This window comes from Euprymna scolopes, chromosome 39 (assembly GCF_053919585.1).
Source record: "Euprymna scolopes isolate OS-2025 chromosome 39, ASM5391958v1, whole genome shotgun sequence".
NCBI classification, from domain to species: Eukaryota; Metazoa; Mollusca; class Cephalopoda; order Sepiida; family Sepiolidae; genus Euprymna; species Euprymna scolopes.
The window spans coordinates 37,963,980-37,984,807 of record NC_136520.1 but is presented as its reverse complement, the minus strand read 5'-3'; the positions used below and the strand labels follow the sequence as shown (position 1 = coordinate 37,984,807).

At 31.4% G+C, this 20,828-nt stretch overlaps 1 protein-coding gene across 13 annotated transcripts in view; it reads right to left on the bottom strand.

The window, feature by feature from the left end:
* LOC145263754 (serine/threonine-protein kinase tousled-like 2) overlaps positions 1 to 20,828 on the bottom strand; it is a 618,843-nt gene that overhangs the window by 46,981 nt on the left and 551,034 nt on the right. For all 13 annotated transcript variants that reach the window (XM_080120782.1, XM_080120784.1, XM_080120786.1 and 10 more), the window contains 8 exons: positions 17,593 to 17,729; positions 16,012 to 16,149; positions 14,791 to 14,955; positions 13,450 to 13,531; positions 10,667 to 10,758; positions 8,872 to 8,961; positions 5,793 to 5,962; positions 1,954 to 2,089 (listed from right to left, as the gene is read on the bottom strand). In XM_080120782.1, the coding sequence (XP_079976908.1) occupies positions 1,954 to 2,089; positions 5,793 to 5,962; positions 8,872 to 8,961; positions 10,667 to 10,758; positions 13,450 to 13,531; positions 14,791 to 14,955; positions 16,012 to 16,149; positions 17,593 to 17,729 (1,010 nt within the window). The remainder of the gene's footprint in view (positions 1 to 1,953; positions 2,090 to 5,792; positions 5,963 to 8,871; positions 8,962 to 10,666; positions 10,759 to 13,449; positions 13,532 to 14,790; positions 14,956 to 16,011; positions 16,150 to 17,592; positions 17,730 to 20,828) is intronic.

Below are 20,828 nucleotides of genomic sequence, written 5' to 3'. Positions count from 1 at the left end.
AAAAATAGAATCGACTAATTGAGAATTGCCTTTGTCAATGATTGTTTTGAATTCATTCAGAATTTTCAATCTTATATTAACATCTGTGTTTAGTATGAAAAATTTTAAGCCAGCCTTGTGTAAACAGTAGGAATTTGTTTAGTGCTTGTGCATTATAATTGGATACCAAAACAATGCATTTTAAGTAAAAACAGTATTACGTAATTATGTGCCATATAGTAAATTAGTAAATATTTAAAAAATTACGAAAAATGATTGTGTAGAAAAATAATTAAGAAAAAATAAAATTTATGAAATAATGTAGTTTTATCGGTTTATTCTATTGGGGCTAATTCCGCATTATAAACGGACTTATCTCCCTTGTTTTCAGTTAACTTTTGCAATTTCAAATTAGAAAATGGTTTTATTTATTTGCTTCCCCATAAAAGAAAATTAGACACAATGTCGTTTTTGATGTGGGGGGAAAATAAGCTCCCCCAAAAAGGGGACACTCTGGCAGTTTCCAAATAAATAGTAATTGTCTCAGTATGAAGGGTTTCCCCTACGTTAACCAAGGACAAATTACAGAACAGATACCACTTGGGAGTAATTCTTTGCAAAAAATAGATCTATTTGATCATTTTTTGTAATTTTTGTAATTTTTACTAATTTTGACGCATAATTACGTAATAGCATTTTTACATAAAATTCATTATTGTTGCTTATTTTTTAAATATCCAATTATAATGCACAAGCACCAATAATTAAAGTTTTTTTATACACATAACTCAATCCCAAACCTAAAGAATATTTTAGCATGTATATTAATATTATATATATGTAATTAAAATATATCGAAAAAAAATTTTTTTTGAGAAACAAACGTTGATTAACTTAGCTTTAGTATAATAATAGATAACTAGCAGGATTTGTGGAAATTCCACAGTTGGATCCTCCATCTTGTATATTGATGTAACACTAAAAAAAAATCTGACATAGCTCCACTTTATGAATAGCTTGTGTGAACACAAACCCCATAATATAATTATACAACCGTTTTTCTTTTGTAATATAGGGGGAATTCTGGAGATGAATCAATTTTATTAAAGATTCTTTGGGGACCATTGTTTTGTTGGGGTGTTACCATATATTATACCAGAAACCCATTTTTGGAAAAGTAATATAATAATTACTTTATATAAATTCAAAGATTTTTTTTTTTTTTTTTTTTTTGGAAACCATACAAAAAGTAATTTTAACAAGTTTTTGGAAAACAAGGAAGACCATAACCATAGAATTTGACTCCATCGCGAGGTCAGTTGTCGTGCAGTGTCTAAAATACCCCTCAGATCCGCATCAAAGCATGCCTAACTTAGGGGACAGTCTGTAAGGATGTGTTTGATAATCTGCACATTGGCACAACAGGGACACAGAATGTCCTGCACATAGCCCTACTTGTGAAGGTTGTACAGTGTTTTTGCAACCTTCATTCAGACTCAGTTGAGTGTTACCCACTCTTTCCGAGGGAGTTCAGAGCCTGGTGGGGGGGGGGTCTTTTGGTGCTGGAAGAGCTCTGTTGTTGTTGTTCTTTTATCGACTCATCCCACCAATGCAGGCGGAAAGACGCTGGTGTTGTTCATCCGGTGACAGTGGCAGTAGTCGTTGTGGTACCTCTTGATATTCAAATAGGGGATGGTGATTGTTGTTGCTCTGCTTGTCACGCTCTGCTTTCACTATCAGTTCTCAACGAATCTGCAGCAGACATACTGTAGACAGATGGCAGGTTGGTCGATTTCAGGTTGTCAGTAATTGTCCTGCATGTCTTCGTGAGCTAGACGGTGACCATTGCAGCAGATCCATGGGGTTATGTAGCAAGCCTTCTCATGACTTCCCTGTTAAACTTTCAAGAGACTGATTGCTAAACTACGATCATCTTAGCAAAAAATAAACAAGGAAGATAAAAAAATAACATACCAATAAGTACCAGCACCTTGCGACGTTAGGTCCATGCCTGCATCAGAATAATTCTCATCATCCATGATCTTGCTAAGACCAAAGTCTGTAATTTTAATCTCTCCACTCACTGACCCACTACCCAGTAAAATATTACCTGTAAAAAAAAAAAAAAATTAAATAAAATAAAATGAACAAAGAATCTCTAATTATTATTTTTTAATAAGGTATTGTTTCAATTACTTCATGTTACAAATAGAATAACAGTTTGAGTAATGCAATTAAAGACGAATCTTAAAACAATATATTAGGATTAATTAATTCCAATAATTAATGGTGATTAAATCATGTTGTGCCTGAATATACACATTGATAATTGTGTGCATTTAGATGTCATGATAGTAGTAAATTAAATTTGTCAATCTTTTAAAAACGGTGACCGATTTGAGATGAATTTTTCTGTCAACAAGCAGATTTCTTTGACTGTTTTATGTTGACTTATACTGAACCAATACGGTAATCTTGTGCAACGGTGTGCTCTACCATTCAACAAGATTTGTCAACTCCCATGCTATTGAGTGTAATGTAATTCCCGGCTCTTTCATTTTCTCTTCTCTTGCTTGATCGTTTCTCATACTGGCAGCTGCTGAGAAGTGCTGAGAAGTATAAAAAATTTAAAAAATCCAAAACACAGAAAACACTAACTCCGACATATTTCGTAGATATTAATTGGATTGTGTGTGCCACCATCGCAGAAAATGACCCTCTAAACACTAAGGTCCATATTTTAGTCATCCATCGAGGTCTCTTTGTCGCCGGTTGATATCAACTTCTTTCATCCTCCTAAAACTCCCCCAATCTGGTCCAAGACTCAACCCGAGTTCAACTAGAAGCAGTCCTCAACTGTTGCAAACTCAAGATTGTCCGTAAAATGAAAATTGTTACAAAGCTCACTCCAACTTTCAAAACTATCCACAAACTATCTCTAACTGTTGCAAAACTAACTCTAAATATCTTCACCTCTATGTCTGGTCTTTTGTCTCAGTTGCCAACTACACCTTGATTAATAATCCTATTTCAGCTGCCTTTGTGTGCCTTGATGAACAACTTCCTCCTTATTGCCTTTCTACCAAGCTCACTTCCTTTCTTTTTATTTTCACTTTCTAACACTTTTTTGGTGGTGGTGATGGTGGGGTCCTTAGCATCACAATGCGATTTTGGCTAGCTGATAAGTCGACAGACAACTCTAAGAATCATTGTATATCTTAATAATAAATAAGTAGTTCTTATTTTGTTTCAAAATTTCACATAATACAGTTGTACTAGTATTAGATATCTCCTTGACTCTCATACACTATCTCGCTCTAGTTGCCATTACACCAGGTAAGTCTTCATAGATGCGTTGCGAGTCCTCTGTTAGTGGTTTCATGGAATTTCTGTGCAATTTCCCATCTCTGTCTTGCCATCCACAAAACAACATCTGACAATTTCATTTATAAACCTCTAGCAGTGATCAGCAAATCTAGTTCCTCTCTCTTCAATTAGGATTGAGACCCAAGAAAAGTATACCCATAAAGTTATTTAACTATGGGATGCTGCATTCAGGTGTACACTTCGTCAAGTTTATTCTACAATGTTTTGGTAAAAAGTCTGAATACTGCTTCCAGAACTGATGTAAAAATTGTTTCAAAGAAATCATGTTTCATCTTGATAAGGAAGATTTGACTTCCAAATTGTTTTTATCTTGTCTATTCTAGCCCAGGCCTTACTGATTTGCATATTTAATTCATTCCCGTTCAATTATTTTTTTCACATTTACTGACAATCTAGGCAAAATCATCAACATATTTGAAACAAGTCTCTTTTAGGGAAAATATATTTCTATGTTTGTTCAGGAGAATTTGTTCTGTTTTGGTTATGTTGACAAAAAGTCTAATCCAATTTGCCATTTCTTTGAGACAGTGTAATAGTGCTTACCAATAATGATAAAAAATGTCCGGCAACTCTAATGCCATCCGACACTAATTATAGGTTTACCTGGACTTGCAGAAGTCAATTGCTGCATTTAATACAGTTTTACCCTAATATTAAAAACTGTTTGTAAAAAGAAAATAGACAAAATGGCACAAAAAAATTTATATACTTATGTGTTAAGTTGAAAAAAAAAAAAAGACACTACACCAAAAATTATCCAAATTAATCAACAATTTTTTTAACAAGAAAAATCACATTATAACACAAAAGTCTTACATTAAGGTGAACAGCCAAGGGACATAATTCAAACTTTACGTATAACACAGTTATTGTAATAATACCAGCTCAAAATTGTTTACTGATAAAATGTTATTTTATAAAAACTGGATGAATTTGCATAAATTTTGATGTACAACCTTTTTTAACCTAACAGGTATGTACATGATAACATTTTTCTGCTATTTTCTTTTTTAGATATTGAGATTAATTTATAGACATACCAAATGTTCAACTTATAGGTATTGAAGAAACCAAAATATGTGACTGCTATCTATCCTGGTAATTATGCTGCATAGTTAACAAGAAAAGAAGGGATGAAAAAAATTCAACAAGTAACTGTTATCGAAGGCAATAAAAGTTACCTTTTCTACTTAGCAGCATATATTAAGTGTGTTTGAAAGAGGGGTGGGGGTAAAGCCTTTGAGAGCGTTTTATTTCAATTAAATTTCATTCAAATCTGATATTGTTAAAATCAGACTTCAAAATAGCTGAGTCCAGCAACTATACTGAACATAATGTTAATGATATGTTTGTATTGGGGTTGATTTTTTTTTTATTTTTTTTAAACAAAAATGCTGGATTAATTTGTTTAAATTTTAGTGTATAGCTTTTTTTTACCTAACAGATAAATATATAATATAGTTTTTGTGCAATCATAATTTTCTAATATTAGGGTAAAACTGAATAAGCATGGCAACTGCAAAATATCGTGAACAAATTAGAGAAGAAAAATTGTGCATAGCAGAAAATAAATGAATAAAAAGTCTCTGCTAATAAAATATTTTGAAAACCCAAAGGTCGAGTGCATTGAAAATTAATAAATATAAAAAAGTCATTCATTTTGGTGGGTACTTATGCAAAATAAGGACTACGCTATCAACAAAAATTTCCGGCCAGTTTATGTTAAATGCCAAAAGATGCTGAAACACTGAGCCAAAAGAAAAAAAATCATACAAGAAATCATTACGAAAACATTTATCTGTTATTGTTGGATTATTACGAAAACATTTATCTGTTATTGTTGGATTACATTTATGTTATTGTTGGAAAACATTTATCTGTTATTGTTGGAAAACATTTATCTGTTATTGTTGGATTATTAAGAAAACATTTATCTGTTATTGTTGTTAAAAAAAACTAAATATTTATCTGGAATTGAAAATAGTAAAGGAAATCATAAAAAATAAAATATACATTTTTGTTTGCTATTAGTTGTTTGTTATCAGAAAAATAAATATTTAGTGAGTGTTTTTTTTTCTTGATTTGAATTTTAATTTTCTTAAAGTTTTGTAAAAAATTTTCAATACTTATTCTGTGTATTTTCTTCATTATAACAAAAAAATATTGTTTTTATTTTTCAATTAATTTTTGATTGAATTATCTTCATATAACAGAAATGATATATTTTCATTGAAAAATTGGATAGCATTTGCATGAAAAAACTCAATTTCATTCAGCACTTTCTAGTGTTTTACATAAACTGCTTGGAAAATTCCAATGACAGCATTCCTTATTCTGCATAAGTAGAAACTAATGCATTTTATAAACTTGGAAAAGTAAAAAAGAAATGAAAAGATAAAATAAAAAAATGTAAAATTTCAACTCACCAGGTTTCAAGTCGTAATGTATCACAGGAGGCTTAATTTCATTTAGATATTTGAGAGCACTAACTGTCTGACAGATAATCGAGCGTGCCTCCTTCTCTGGGATGCACTTGTTCTGCTTGAGGTAGAAATCCAAGTCATTGCCATCACAGTATTCTAACACAGTACAGAAGCTGTAAAACAAAAACAAATATAAAATGATATAAGTTAAACAGAATATAACATCATTAATTACACGTTTAGAATACCATATGCAAGAGCTTAGGAAGATGTAATTTTATAATAGAATCAATCATTTGTTTCTTCTATAATTTTTACATATTCGGATGAATTTTTATTTATTTGTGGACTATTATCTTCATCTTTTATGGTTGTTGTTTAACTATGGAAGGCTGAAGATACAGTTGAAGATTTAGCATTCGTATCCCGTCGCAGTTAACAACCTGACGAAGGCTACAGGAATAGTCAGCCGAAACATTGTTAAGCAACAACTATAAAAGATGAGGATAATAGTCCGCAAATAAATTAAAAAAAATTAATCAGCTTCAAAGAATTCCAATAATTAAATAATAGGATGAATTTGTTTCATAAAAAAAAAATACAAAAATATAAGTTTTTTTTATTTATCTTTTTAAAATTTATTTATTTACACCTCCATCTTGATAAACAAAAAAATAAGTAATTTGGATTATTCAGATTACTGTTCTCATCTTTAGTGTTATTCGCACAACGTTTCAGAAAATGCAACCCCCTACCTTCCTCAGATGTACCTTGTCGAACTGTGGAATCTTTCTGTCAAACTCAGAAATCTGCACAGATTTTCGAATAGAACTCTTTCTTTAATTCCATCAATCATGACAAAGTAGAAGTGTCATGTAATTCGCAATTGCATTCTTTGGATAGAATTGCACTAAACCTTTAACCTCCAGCTGAACTTTACCTACTTAATCCATTATGCGGACAATTCTAGTATGAATTTTGGGAGCCTGTTTTTAAATGTACAATTTTATCACTAATCATTATAGATGTCAACTTATTAATATATATATATATATATATATATATAACATACCATAACATGTGGCCGCACCCAAGATTGAACTCACTACGAGTTTGTAGTGTAATTCAAATCTTGTCAGTAGCTGAATACTTGATGCTTCACCAGGGCTATCAAGGGAATTTTTTTTATCGTGACACCATCATTAGATGGGCTGCCCACTACGGATTCAGAGAGGTCCATATACTCTTGAGAGAAAGATAGACTGTACCAGTTTCCCAAACTGGTATTTTACCTTGAGATACATACAGCGCCTCGCCTTTGCAAATGGTCACCCATCTGGTACTGGCCATGCTCAAAATTGCTACACTTCAGTGATCTGGTGAGAACTGGTGGGGCAACGTTATTGTGCCGTGTGTGTGTGTGTATATATATATATATATATATATATATATATATATATATATATATATATATATACACATACACACACACACACACACACACACTAGTAATGGGATGATTCAAATATTTTTCCTCAATTCCGATACAATTATGTATTCTGTACTAAATTCCTGATTCCAATTCTCTATAAATATTTAAATATTTAACTATAAAATTATTATTTTTGTCTGATTATCATAAAGACAAAGACACATGTTAATAGTGCATATATTTTCTTGAACATAAAAGCACACTTGTAGGAGGTGATCTATAGCTTTTAGCTTCATTGGTAGCTTAAAATAAATATTCATTATTTTATTATTACTACTAGCAGTGAAAGATTTTGTTAAACAAAATCAAAGGAAAAAAAAAGATAATGAAAGAAATAATTTTTGGCAGTGGAAAATAGGTACCAATTTTTCCGATTCCAATACCCCAAAAAGTTCTGATTTTGTCAATTCCCAATTCCAATAAATCGTCCCAATACTAATATATACATATTTAATGGTGATCTTATTTATTATTAATGGTTCCCATACTGTATTAAGTTCTATACCAGATCTGCTTACTAGGTGATTGTCACTTAGCATATATGCTGATTCTTTGTCTATAATTATCAATCCTCATCTCAAAAATTCAGAAAAAATAGTTAATTTTGAAAAGTGAATAAAGGGATGGGGTTGTTGGTTGGATGGTTGGTTGTTTTTATTTTATGGCATATCAACCCTTTTCGGGTTATTTAATGCCGAATCCAAAGATTTTGAAGAAAAATCTTTTTTTAATAGAATATATTTGTTGTTTTCACGTTGGTTTCTATTTAACCCATAGTTTGGACCCTAACAGGTACTACCACTCCGGGTCAGAGTGGACCTGGGAGCAATGGTAATTAAAGGGTGGCTCCACACTCCCCAAAGCCCACAAGCTGGGGCCTCACCACTGGATATAATTTAAGGTCATATCCAGGCCCCCCATTGAGGGACTTTTACCTTCTGCAGGGGGGCAGTCAGCGTATTCTAATGCCCCACCGACAGGGCCGGGATGGGGTTGTATCAATATGAAAAAGAGAGAAGGGGGACTTTTTCTGCTTCTCGTCCTTATTCACGAACCCCCTCTTTTATTTGCATCACTTACACTATTTCTCGAACATCACTTATTTTTTGCTTCAAATTGTCACCTAACTTTGTCAAGTTCACCAAAACATATTCTGCACATAGCCCCCTTATACACGTTTGGACTAAAGTCAAACACATATCTGATAAAAAGAAATTTTCTCAAAATATTATACAATACAGAACTTACATCTGGTCATGCTGACACAAGTAAGAATACAATCCAAGTATAAAATATAAGAACCCCCCCCCCCATAAATATTGTATTAGTAAATGTGAATCTACATAGCTCATTCTATTGTTATATTAGATATATCTAATTTGTTTCATTTTGTGTCTATCTGTTACATCTATGCATTGTATTGCTTTCTATAAATTTAAATTTCCTTTATATATACATTTAAAAAAAGGCTTCAAGAAAACTACATTAACCGTCTGCAACAGCTTTTCTATAAAAGGAAATTTCTTTTTCAGTTTATCCAAACAGTGAACAAAGAAAAATAATTTTTTTTTTTTTTTAAATTTAACTTACGAATTAGTATCTATTTCAAACACATCATAAAGCCGTACAATCCGTGGATGGTCAAGGCTTTTGTGTATATTATACTCCCGCAATGCGTGCCTAAAAAAATGGAAAAGGAAAAAGTTTATGAATAAGAATTATGGATTTCAATATCATAAAAAAATTAATCAATAAAAAAAAAAAAAAAAAAAAAAATTAGTAAAGAAATGTTAAAATAATAATCTTAAATTTCTGAGAAGATGAAAATTGTAAAATTCTAATACAATCTGGCTTTCATTTGTGATTTCATTCAAATCGAAAGATTTACAGTAAAGTATCTTCTCAGACTTGCAGCATCCTGAGAAAATTGATTTGGTTGTTTGGTTTTATAGCATTCCAACCCTTTTCAGGCTATCTAAAGTTGAATCCACCAGTAATTTTGGAAAAAGTTTTTACGTTTCAAATTCATGGTGTTTAGTTTGGTTTGGTTGTTTTGTAAAGGCAAATTGTTGTTTTTGAATTTGCAGAACATGATTTAGTCTTGCATAGGCAAAGGAATAAAAAAAACAAAAAAAAAAACAACATCAATGCATTTTAGGTCAGGAAGCCAGTATCTTCAGACAGCCTGATCTGGCAGCATCAGAATGAGACAATTGATTCATAAAGTATTCCAAGGAAACCTATTATGGTTTTGTTTAGCAGCAAATCAACCCTTTTTGAGTTACATAATGCTGAAGCAGAAACTGACTGCAAACAAATCAAAGTTGCTATTGTACTCAAATTTCTGGAGAAATTCCGAGTTAATTTTAGTGGCAATAGTCAGCTAATGTACTTCCTAATTTTCGCTGTATCTGCCACCAGAAATGATGATGAGGCAAATCAGTTCCTTTGCTTTTTTTTTTTTTTTTTTTTTTCACACTTATATCTCCCCTGGGCATGTACACTTTGTTTTAATGTTTTTCTGATCATTCTTTTTTTATTTAATAAATTGGATACTTTTTTTTTTTTATAATTTTCAAAATTTTGTTATTTTGATTTCAATAATTTCATTTGTTATTTTGATTACAATAATTTTATTTTTATACTTTCATTAACATATCTATTATATAAATTTAAATAAACAACTTATTTTCATAATTTCATAAACATATTTCTTATAAAATTTCAAATAAAATAAAAACTTATTTTTTTTAATTTTATTGTTAAGTGCAAATAGAGATTAATTGTGTTATTTTTAGATGCATAATTTTGTTAATTTTTATTGCATACTTTTCAGTAATGTCCTTTCCTTATATTTTATTTCAATAAATCGGTTCACAATAGAAATACTGAAGAACAATAAAAGTGAAGGAACAGATTTGCTTTGTCACTGCTTTCAGTAGCAGCCACACTAGAAATTAGGAAGTATGTTAACTGACTATAACAATTTTAGTTTTAAAATCTAAACTGATTGATAAGACAACTTCAAAAAGCAAATCGTTGCTGTATTCAGAATCAGCTGATCCATGAGTCACAGAGAAAAACTGATCCAATAAGCATTCCATAACAAATCCTTAAAATATGTCGGATCAATGTATCCTGATATACTGAGGCAATTAATGACAAACCATGATTTTTTTTTTTTTACAAAGTGTTACCACTTATCAAGGCCTGGAAGCCATTCGAGGATAAAAGTTAATGAGTGTAAGGTGATTGGTGAAACAACAGATGTTATGGCAATCCATTATTGTTATAAATAAGTAAATGATGTAAATAAAGAAGATAATATGCGTAGGATTATGACATCATAAAAAAAAAAATGCAGTGAGCAGGAGAAAATACGTACTTGATATAATTTGCTTTTTTATCATCTTTCCAATCTTTGTTAAGTTGATGTATCTTACAGGCGACATATCTCTGTTCTTTTAAATCAAATCCCTGGGGGAGGAAAAAAAACAAGAGAAAAATATACTTATTTAAAGACTAAATAATGCAAATTATTATTTTCAGAGACCAAAGCAGCCTTTATATTTGTACTGTTATGATGACATCATGATATACAACATATGATAACTATGGTGAGAAACAAATTATTAAGTCATCACTGTGAACATGCACCATGCACTTAATACACCACTGTGATCCTCCTACATGTTGTGCCAGGCTAAAATTGTTCATCGATCCAGTCTGTGCTGCATCAAAGCGTCCTCATTCCAAAACCACAAGTCAAACTTATAAACAAATAATAGATATTTATTATTTTATTTGAGTTATTGACAGGTTTGCAGCATTAGATCTGTATTGACCAAATGGAAACATATAGAATCACATAAGATGAGAGACCCAAAGGACCCATTATGCCAAGAAAGGGACACTGGCTGAACTACTTATTAGCTCTCCTAAAAACCAACTGCTCTGTCCAAAGTCCAGCTTTAACTCCCCTTCTTCCTTCTCCTTTGAAAGGCCAGCTATTACCACCTCCTCTTCTATTCCTCTGGGAACTCTTCCTCCTTCACTGGTTTTGGTCTTTTTTTTACTGATCATTATTCAGAGGTTGGCCGCTCAAGACTTCTATAGAAAGTAACATCTAAGTAACATCTCCATTCTTAGAAATTATCTGTAACTAATCCTACATATTGGTTTTCTCACGAAGGCGATCCCAACAGGACTTTTTCCATTCACTGAGGTACTTACGTTTTGAACAAAGGAAATCTCTTGAGTGGTCAGACTCTAGCCAGGGATATTTTCAGTTTTCCCTGCATCTTACTTCCCTTGGCCAAGCATCCTACAACTGTATGTATGCCATACATAGGGTATAATCCCGTTGACACACCAGTTTTTGCTAGATCACCAAAGTTAAGCAACAGTGAGCCTGATCAGACCCAGATGGGTTGTGAATACCAAGCGCTGTATGTAGAAGAACATTGTCACCTCCTTGCAAGGACTGCAAAAATCTAACGTTGTCATCTCCCCTGATTATGGCATACATACATGTTACATATATATGCACCAGCAAAACATGCTGTGGAGTATGTTTACAATCACAATACGAGTGATCAAGACATTACAATGCAGCATCTTTAAATCATCGTGAAGCCTTTAATTCATAATTCACTATGGGAAAAAACAATTGTCTTATTTATAAATAATAAAAATACTAACGCCAACTGCTGCTGATTGATGCTAGTGTTTGCTTATTTTAATGTTACAGGCAAAAGTATATATAAATATATTTCAGAAAATTTTTTGGGGGGGAATTCATAAATTGTTCAAAACCAGTTAGATTAATTTATCCCTGAAGATGAATTCTGAAGGATTGGAAAGTACTTGGACTTATAATAAATATGGTGATTACATCAGCCAGTTCCCACCAGAAGTGGAGACTTATTCGGAAGTTGGAAAGGATCGAAAATAAAATTAATAGACAAAAAACGAAAATTAAAATTATTTAATGAAATATGGCATAGAGAAAAAAATGCTGCCTATATATATATATATATATATATATATATATATATGATTAGTTTTTTTTGGAAAAAGAAATCCAGCAGAGTGCTCAATTAAAAGGAAAATCCGAAATATAAGAGCGTGCGCGCGTGTGTGTGTGTATGCATGCACAGGATTCACATTTAAACTAATTAATTAATCATTATAAATTTTGAAACTGTTAGGTGTAAGAGGTCCAAATGTGGGCTATATTTAATTTAATTTTATACAAAGAGGGTAAAAACAAAGTGGAAGCCTTTAGTAAAAATTTAGATACCTACTATTTTTTGAAATTTTAAAAATAGGTATTAGGCATCAATTAACGAATATTTTACCAAATTATAAAGTGTTTGGTGCAGAAACTCCTGTGTGGCAATTCAAATAGATCAGATTTGTATTGAATTTGATCCGTAGACATAAGACATCAATGAAGTAAGATTCCATGAAATTCAATTTCTTCTTGAGACTTATTAAGTTTTTGAGGACAAAAATAAATATACTGTTTTATAATTTTATTTATTATCGTCTCCTCCATTAAAAAAAATTTTTACTGAGTGGTTTACATGATTTTTTTGGTAGAGTAATATATTTTTGGAATAAATTACCTAATATAGTTATTTTTTTTAATATATACATCCACTAGCAGGGAAACTCGACGTTGTCTAGGATTCAATGATGATCAGTGAATGTTTCACACTCCCATACTTTTAATATCATTGAAATCAATGAAATCGCCCATATGTGCAATGATAACGGCTTGAATTTAAGTTGTGCTTTAAACAGAAACGTTCATTTTGAATGCGCCCCTATCATATAAAAGAACCTACTGTTGATTTTATTTTCGATTTCTGTGGTAATAAAACTTCTCAAATGCATTTGTGATGTTAGGTTGTGTAAGGTGTTAACTTTGGTAAAAATCTCCTGTTTTTTCCTTCATCAGATTTTTTCGGTTATCAATACTTATTGAAGACATTCTTATACAAAACATATGCCAGGCACATAAAGTACATTTGTGTGAAATTTTATACAAATCTTTTCAGCCGCTGTCGAGTTCATAGAGAACAATCTCACATACACACAGACAAAATTCCTTTTATATAATAGTAGAGATAGAGCTATACATAGAAAATGTAAATAACCTACCTTATGTACTTCACTAAAACCACCTTTTCCTAACAAACACAGCAGCAGATACCGTTCATTCAAGGTAGGGTGATCTTTAAATCTAGAAAAAAGTTGAAAAACAAAAGAATTAGGAAAACCAAACAATAAATTTCAACAATACAAACAAATGGTAAACAAGAATAGAAGATCCAAATTAGATTTTTTGATTTTTATTCTTTGAAATAAAGAAGGTGGCATTCTTCATATCATTCAACTAATTCATTGTAAATTAATATTGAGACCAATTTTACTACAGTAGAAGCATAGCTTTAATGAGAAATTTGAAAATCTGTAAAGTAACCAGATAACATGATGCAGGATGTTTTTTCAAAAAAACGAATTAAAAAAAAAATGTTTTTTTTAATTCGTTTTTTTAATTATCCAAATTTTTGGCTTCATGAGCCTTCCTCAGGGTGATACAGGCAATTTTTTTAACTGTAAAGATTTTATGGCGTTGCTGAAGATCTCTCGATTCTTCTTTGTTGAAGAAACTATTTTTTAATGTCTGATAGCCATAGTGAGATACATTGGGATGCATGAACAAATATTGAGATTAATTTTACGACAATTTGAAAATCCATTAAAAACAACAGACAACACGAGACAGCATTTTTTTTCTTCAAATAAATGAATTAATAATCTACAAAAATTTATCAACAAATACGATTCATGTGCAAATCATTCTGTTTATATCTATTTTCATCCAATCTATTATGATAAAAAAATATTTCTTTGGCAAACAGTCTCTATGACAAACATAACTGAAATTATCTAACTTTCATCTTTTCTGTGATAGTGATCTTGGCCTTTAACTTAGATATCCCAAAATTAAATCAGTTTTAAATTACACCATGATCGATCTTTTAACCAAGTTTGGTGATGATTAGTGAAGCAATGTGAATGCTAGGCTATACATAAATAGTGACAAACTCAATCAAAAACATAACCCTCTAATACCACCACCACCACCACCCTGCTTTAGCACCAGAAACAACCAATATTATCCAAAATGTAGACAGAAACCTGGTGGATTAAGGGAACGATTAAAAATAAAATTTAATCTCTATTTACCCCAAACAAATCACTGAGATAATAAATTAAGGGCTAGATTTATAGAGGCATTCTAAATAGGGATTTGTGCAGTAAGATATTTGTGCATATTCCAATGGTCATTATAATACAATTGAACCATGAATTGAACTGCATTTGCTGACAGATTTGCTGAACATCATTCCATCAACGGAGAATATCATACGTCCTTTGACAGGAGTTCGTTCTTAAAGTCGCCATTGATGCAGATGAAGCGTATGTGTGACTTACCTAGAATTATCTTCATTATGTATCCGTTTCAGCTCTCGTATATGTAGATTCCGTTCTCGTTCCAACTTTTCCAACTCTAATTGTAAATCAGCATCCTCTTTTTTTAACGCAGCTTGACGTAATTTTAAGATTTCGTCTTGCTCGTAATATTCTACCAACGTTAACCTGCATATCAAAGAAATAATACAAGATAATAAAAATTAGTTGTTTGGTTTGGTCACAAATTGTTGAGGGAATAGAAAAATAACACATTCAAGCAAGAAGACTGCATATGATGATAATATACAAGAAGAAAAAAAACCCTGACAAATTGAAGATTCTACCATCCCAACTATTCACAGGGTTAGGATTAAGATGGCAGAAAAGCACAAAGAAAATGTATGGAATTCTCTAGAGAACTGAAAGGAATATGGACATGAAGAAAATCACAATACTAACATGAAAAAAAAAGACTAAGAGAGATTGGAATCAAAGCGAAGATAGAAATCATACAATGAACAGCAATGTTAAAAATAGCCGATATCTTAAGGAAAATCCTCAAATGAGGAAACCAACCCACGTAACAAACAAATGCTAATCTGCTATGAATTTCTGCTTTGTACAATGAGATTACAATTTTTGCTAATTATTTTTTAGAACTGTTTTCATTAATAATTAATTTTCTACCTTATTGGTTTTCACAATTTTTGGATATTTTCATTATTGCAATATGACAATGAAGTATATATTAGTGATGGGACGATTCTAAAGTCTTTACAGATTCCAATACAATTACTGATATTGATTTAAATTCTCGATTCTGATTCTTTTAAAATCATTAAATATTTAGCTATTATATAAAGTTGCTTTTCTTTGATTTACCCTAAAAACTTTGCGTGATATAAGTTTGAGATTATCACGAATGTAAAAATACACTTGTGTAATTGATTTATAGATTTTAATTTTGTTTTTACCTTAAAATCAATACATATTAACCATTTCTTTCTTCAGTAGCAACAATGGAGAATAAAGTTTTAAACAAAAACAAACCAAATAATAAACAATTACAAGAATCGTTTTTCGCAGGCACAATTTTTTTCCGATACCTTAAAATTTCTGATTTTTTTTTTCAGTTCCCGATTTTGATTAATAGTCCCCACACTATTGATTTTACTTAAAATTCAATAATTTGATTTTCAAATTTCACTTTTATAAGGAAGAAGACCCAAAGTTTTTACTTACCATTTTTCACCTGGTTTTAGAAAATTTTCATGTTTGGAATTTTTGGCTAACATGGATGAACTTGGTGGTTTCTTCTTGACAAGAAGTTTTCTTTGTTTTTCTATATCTTCTCTTTCTGATGCTATTTTTTCTTGTTGTCTGAAAAGTAAGAAAAACCAATCCTTAAGATTTTTAAATAAAAATACAACACAATGTTAAAATGGCATATTTAAAAAAAAATTAAGCTTAAATCAATTTTTACAGATTCAAAATCTTACATATGTTGAGCAAACATAAAACAAAAATTTTGTTGAGAGGTTTCAGAATCCTAATCAGACATATTTAGTCTCAGAAGCCGAGCAATAAAAGCAAGCCTGGCTAAAAGGTATTTTTGCATTTTTTTTTTCCAATACATATTTTATACTGGAGTCTGTGAGTTGTTTAGACACAGTTAATATAAATGTATATCGCTAATACATCTTTAATATGTATGGCAGACTGTGCAAGTCAAATGCTGGCCTGAAAAGTCACCATCGGGACCACGGATTTGGTTTGGGTGTCGCTGACGATTAACCTGAAAACTATGATGAGGTTGGTGGGGAGCATTGGATTTATCCTGGAAAATTAAACTTGGACTGACTAGACCATTTACATTTTTTATTACTGTAACATGTTATTAGCAATTCAATTTCAATTTATATATATAAAAAAAAAAAATATTGTGTATATTTAGACAGCATTTTCTCATTTAGACAAATATTATTGAATAGCACGGAATTATTCTGTTTTACAATTTTCTTTTTTATCTTCTCCAATCTCCGAATAGTCCTTTTTGTGTTTTTCTTGAAATTGTATATGTTGGATCCATAATCGCGAGCGCTTTCAAATACTTAATATGGTTTGGCAGTTTGCTAATAAACATTTAATAAAAATTTAAAATAAAAATTAACTAAAGGAATAATTTATTTTAGAAAGATTTTAGCATTTCTTTTTTTTTTTTTTTTTTTTTTTAGCTTAGATACTGTACTTAACTAAAAAGGAGTGGTTATGAAATAGAAATATTTACAAAACAAATTTGGACATAATGGATCTCGAACAACACCAAGTCATTACTTCCAGTAAATACACACAAAAAAATCTGTTTATAAAACATAGAAATATTTATGAAACAAATATGAATGTAATGGATGCCAAACAATGTCAGGTTAATACCACTAATAAACACACACAAAAAAATGTGATAAACATAGGGCATCACATGTTATAAAATAAAATGAATTTTCTATCTTATTTTTTGAAAGAAATACAGTATCCATATTTAAATTGTTGTGGTCTTTAATAGTCAAAAAGAAATCAGACAACAAAGAGGTAGTTAGCAAGGGTATATACTCGCAGTAAGTACGAAAATGTGTCGCCAGAGAAAATTTCTGAATTCGTCATAGCGAGTCTTTCTGTTACCACTATTCAAAGCATTGGGAAGAGTTCAAAATTATTTAAAAAATGATAAAAATGCCTCATTTCACAAGATTATACATAAATATTACGAAATAGTAAAAAAAAAAAAAAAAAAAAAAAAAAAAAAAAAAGGAGCAAAACACTTACTTTATTAAGTCTGTGAAAGCCCAACCATCTACCCAATTTTCAACAAATGAAGCCCCCTGTCTTTGCGTCACAAACTGCCCTAGCCGTAAACGATTTTCCATACACTTCTGACGCGTAGTTTTCTTTTCTAAAAGACTCTGAAAAATAAAAATAAAAGAAGATTTTAAAATCCATTAATTTCACTGAACAGTTAAAAAATAAGAGGTAGAAAGAGTCCTCCTTATGCTACGTTATTCCAATATGATCAGATAGCAAAGATATATGAATTCAATATGGCTGGAAAAATATGAACAATTAATTGCAATCCGAAGATTGTATCACAATTTTGTAAGAAAATGTACAATCATATTGAATAGGTTAACCATTTATTTTCCAACAAAGTAATGACTAGGGCTATGACGAGAAAATATTCTTTCCATTATTTTGACTCTTGAGTATATACAGTTAATATCTTATATGTTTTTAGATAGAGTGATGTGGTTCTCGATTGACAGTAAAAAAGAGATGAGGATAACCATTCAAAGTGGGTTACCTCTACTAGCCGGACTATCTAGACCTTTGTGTTATTTAATATTTTTAATTTTGACATTGCTTGATAAAGCACCAGATGGCTGCTGCTGCTGCTTTCAGGCAAAGATACAATGCCACATCTTTTGCAACTACCATTCACCTTTTATGAGGGCATAACCATGAAGTGACTATTTACTTCCTTCCTACTGCAAGAAGATGTGACACAAGGTGGAGAAAGAGTCAAGGCAATGTCCCGAAAGGAGGAGCAGTAAGATGTTTTAAAAATTGCCTGGGCAGGCCTGTTGGTATTTCCTAGTAGTAGCATCTCAGGCAGTAAGCAATGAACTTACTCCACCCGAAACATGGGAGGCAATGACCTAGAAGGGTGAACCTTCTAGGATTAACCAGAATCATATCTCAGCCCGACAGATGCTAGTTTATTTCCTACTCCAAAATGGTCAAGACTATCAGATTTTCCATGGTGGTAAGCAAATGAGATAACAAGCAAGAATTACAGTTTTAAGAGTATAATAGTGCTCCACAGTTCATCTACTAGATGAACAAGGACTCAAAAATAAAGGACTCCTCCCTCTATGGTTTGGACACAGTTATCCTCCATCTATCTGTTTTCATAAATTATGCAGTCATTTTGTGAGAATCCTCCATCTGTCTTAATAGATGAGGTCTCAAAATGGCATCATTCATTGTGGACAGAAGACAAAGAAGCAACATGATACACAAATTTCTAGAAGTGTATGTGTATATATATATATATATATATATATATATATATATATATAGAGAGAGAGAGAGAGAGAGAGAGAGAGAGAGAGACTTTTTAGTCTGTTAAAAACAGACAAAAGTTATAGCCTATTGACTTAAAATAAGTACTTTATGTCAAATTGATGGCTAAATAAGGTTAAATTTGTGCTCATTTTTACATTAAATACTAATCCATATTAAACCGTAACTGTGCATTGAATGGATACCATAATACATTGCTCCTTATCGTAACAAAGGTCCATGCAAAATTTCAGCCAGATGCCTAGTAGTTTCTGAGAAAATTTCTAGAATAAATGTGGTGACTAAGATCTATTTACTCTTATTAATCTCAAACCATACATCTAACGAATATCGTAATATTTAGTTTGCTCTGCACCTTATTATGATAAAGATCCATACAAACATTTCAAACATTAGACCAGTAGTTTGTGAGAAAAACTGGGACGAACATACAAACTAAGAGACATATAATATAGAAGAAGCAAAAAGTAATATCAAATAACAATTTATTTGTTATTGAAATGCATTGAGATTCTAAATCAGAATTTATGACTCATAGATGATCAGCAGTAAAAACATAATAAAGTGCCGTGTGTGGACATAGTTCTTTTCCTCAAACAGCTTGACAGATCATGTATGGCTATGTAGTGTTCAAATTTTACTCCATGTCTTTTGTTAACTTTGACCCTAACATTCTCACGGAAAGTATAAAGCCAGATCATGAGACGTGGTATAAGGATTGCTTTAGCTATGAAACTCTTAGTTGTCATCGAAATTTAATTATATGTACAAAACTGATTAAAGTTATATATTCCATGTCTGATATTATGCAATCTAACCTCACAAGTAAAACAGCTTATGTGTGCACCTATTGCAATTAGTTTTATTTATGGAGAAGGTGAGAGCTCAATATCCTGGCTAGAATAATATATCATTCTAAACAAGATAAAAATATCAAATTTGGTCCAATTAATCAAATACAATACATGTTGAGTTTTAACATTAAATACAGCCACTGATTTCTGTTGTTAGTGATATCTGTGATTAAGAGGAAGAGGTGGGGTTACAAGCTGCAAGTTATGGGTGATATGTGACAGGGCTGTGATTGATCAGATTGGGCTTCTCTGACATCCTGTGTAGTCCAAGAACCAAATTAGAGTATTGCAGCTAATGGACATTTTGGTTCCATAGCTATCAACTGTTCAGGCATTGTCGGTTACCACCCACTGTCAGCAAGTGGTTCTGTTGTTCTTCAAGTGCAGTCAACATATTCTGCAGCCCCAATTGATAAGCGAAAAAAGAGGTTGATATGATGTAAGACGGATATGCTAAATGAATAAAACATTTGACTTTAACAGAAAATTGTCCTTGTTTCAGAATTTTTGCGATGAGAATTGACTACTTACATCTTTCAGACTACAACTCTAAACTTGGTTGTTATTTTCACAATGTTTCAGTCAATGTAACCTCCGATCTTCAGGTGCAGGTTTTTAAACTCGGGAACTAAAACAGTGTAAACGGTTCAGTTCTCTATTTAAATATATACTGTTTGAGTTTTTATTCTTACCATGGTTGTTATTTACACAAAGTTTTGAAGACTATAACATCTGATTGTCTTCAGGTACATCCTTTTGAACTTGCGACTCTACACAGAATTTCAAACTGAACCCTTTATTTAAATTATAAAAGTAGATTGTTCTTGTTCCATCAGCCATGATTAGACTGAAGTGTTAAGTAATTTTTCATTTTATTCTCAGTTATTATCGCCTGCATTAAGGATTGAACCATCACACTCCAGAACAGGTTCCAGAATTTAAAAAGATGCACTTGAAGAACATCGGAGGTTATATCGGTTGAAAAGTAAAAACAACAAGATAAGAATAGTACTTTAAATCATCAAGGAGGTAATGGTGGTCAAGTGGTCCGGCCAGTACCAGATAGGT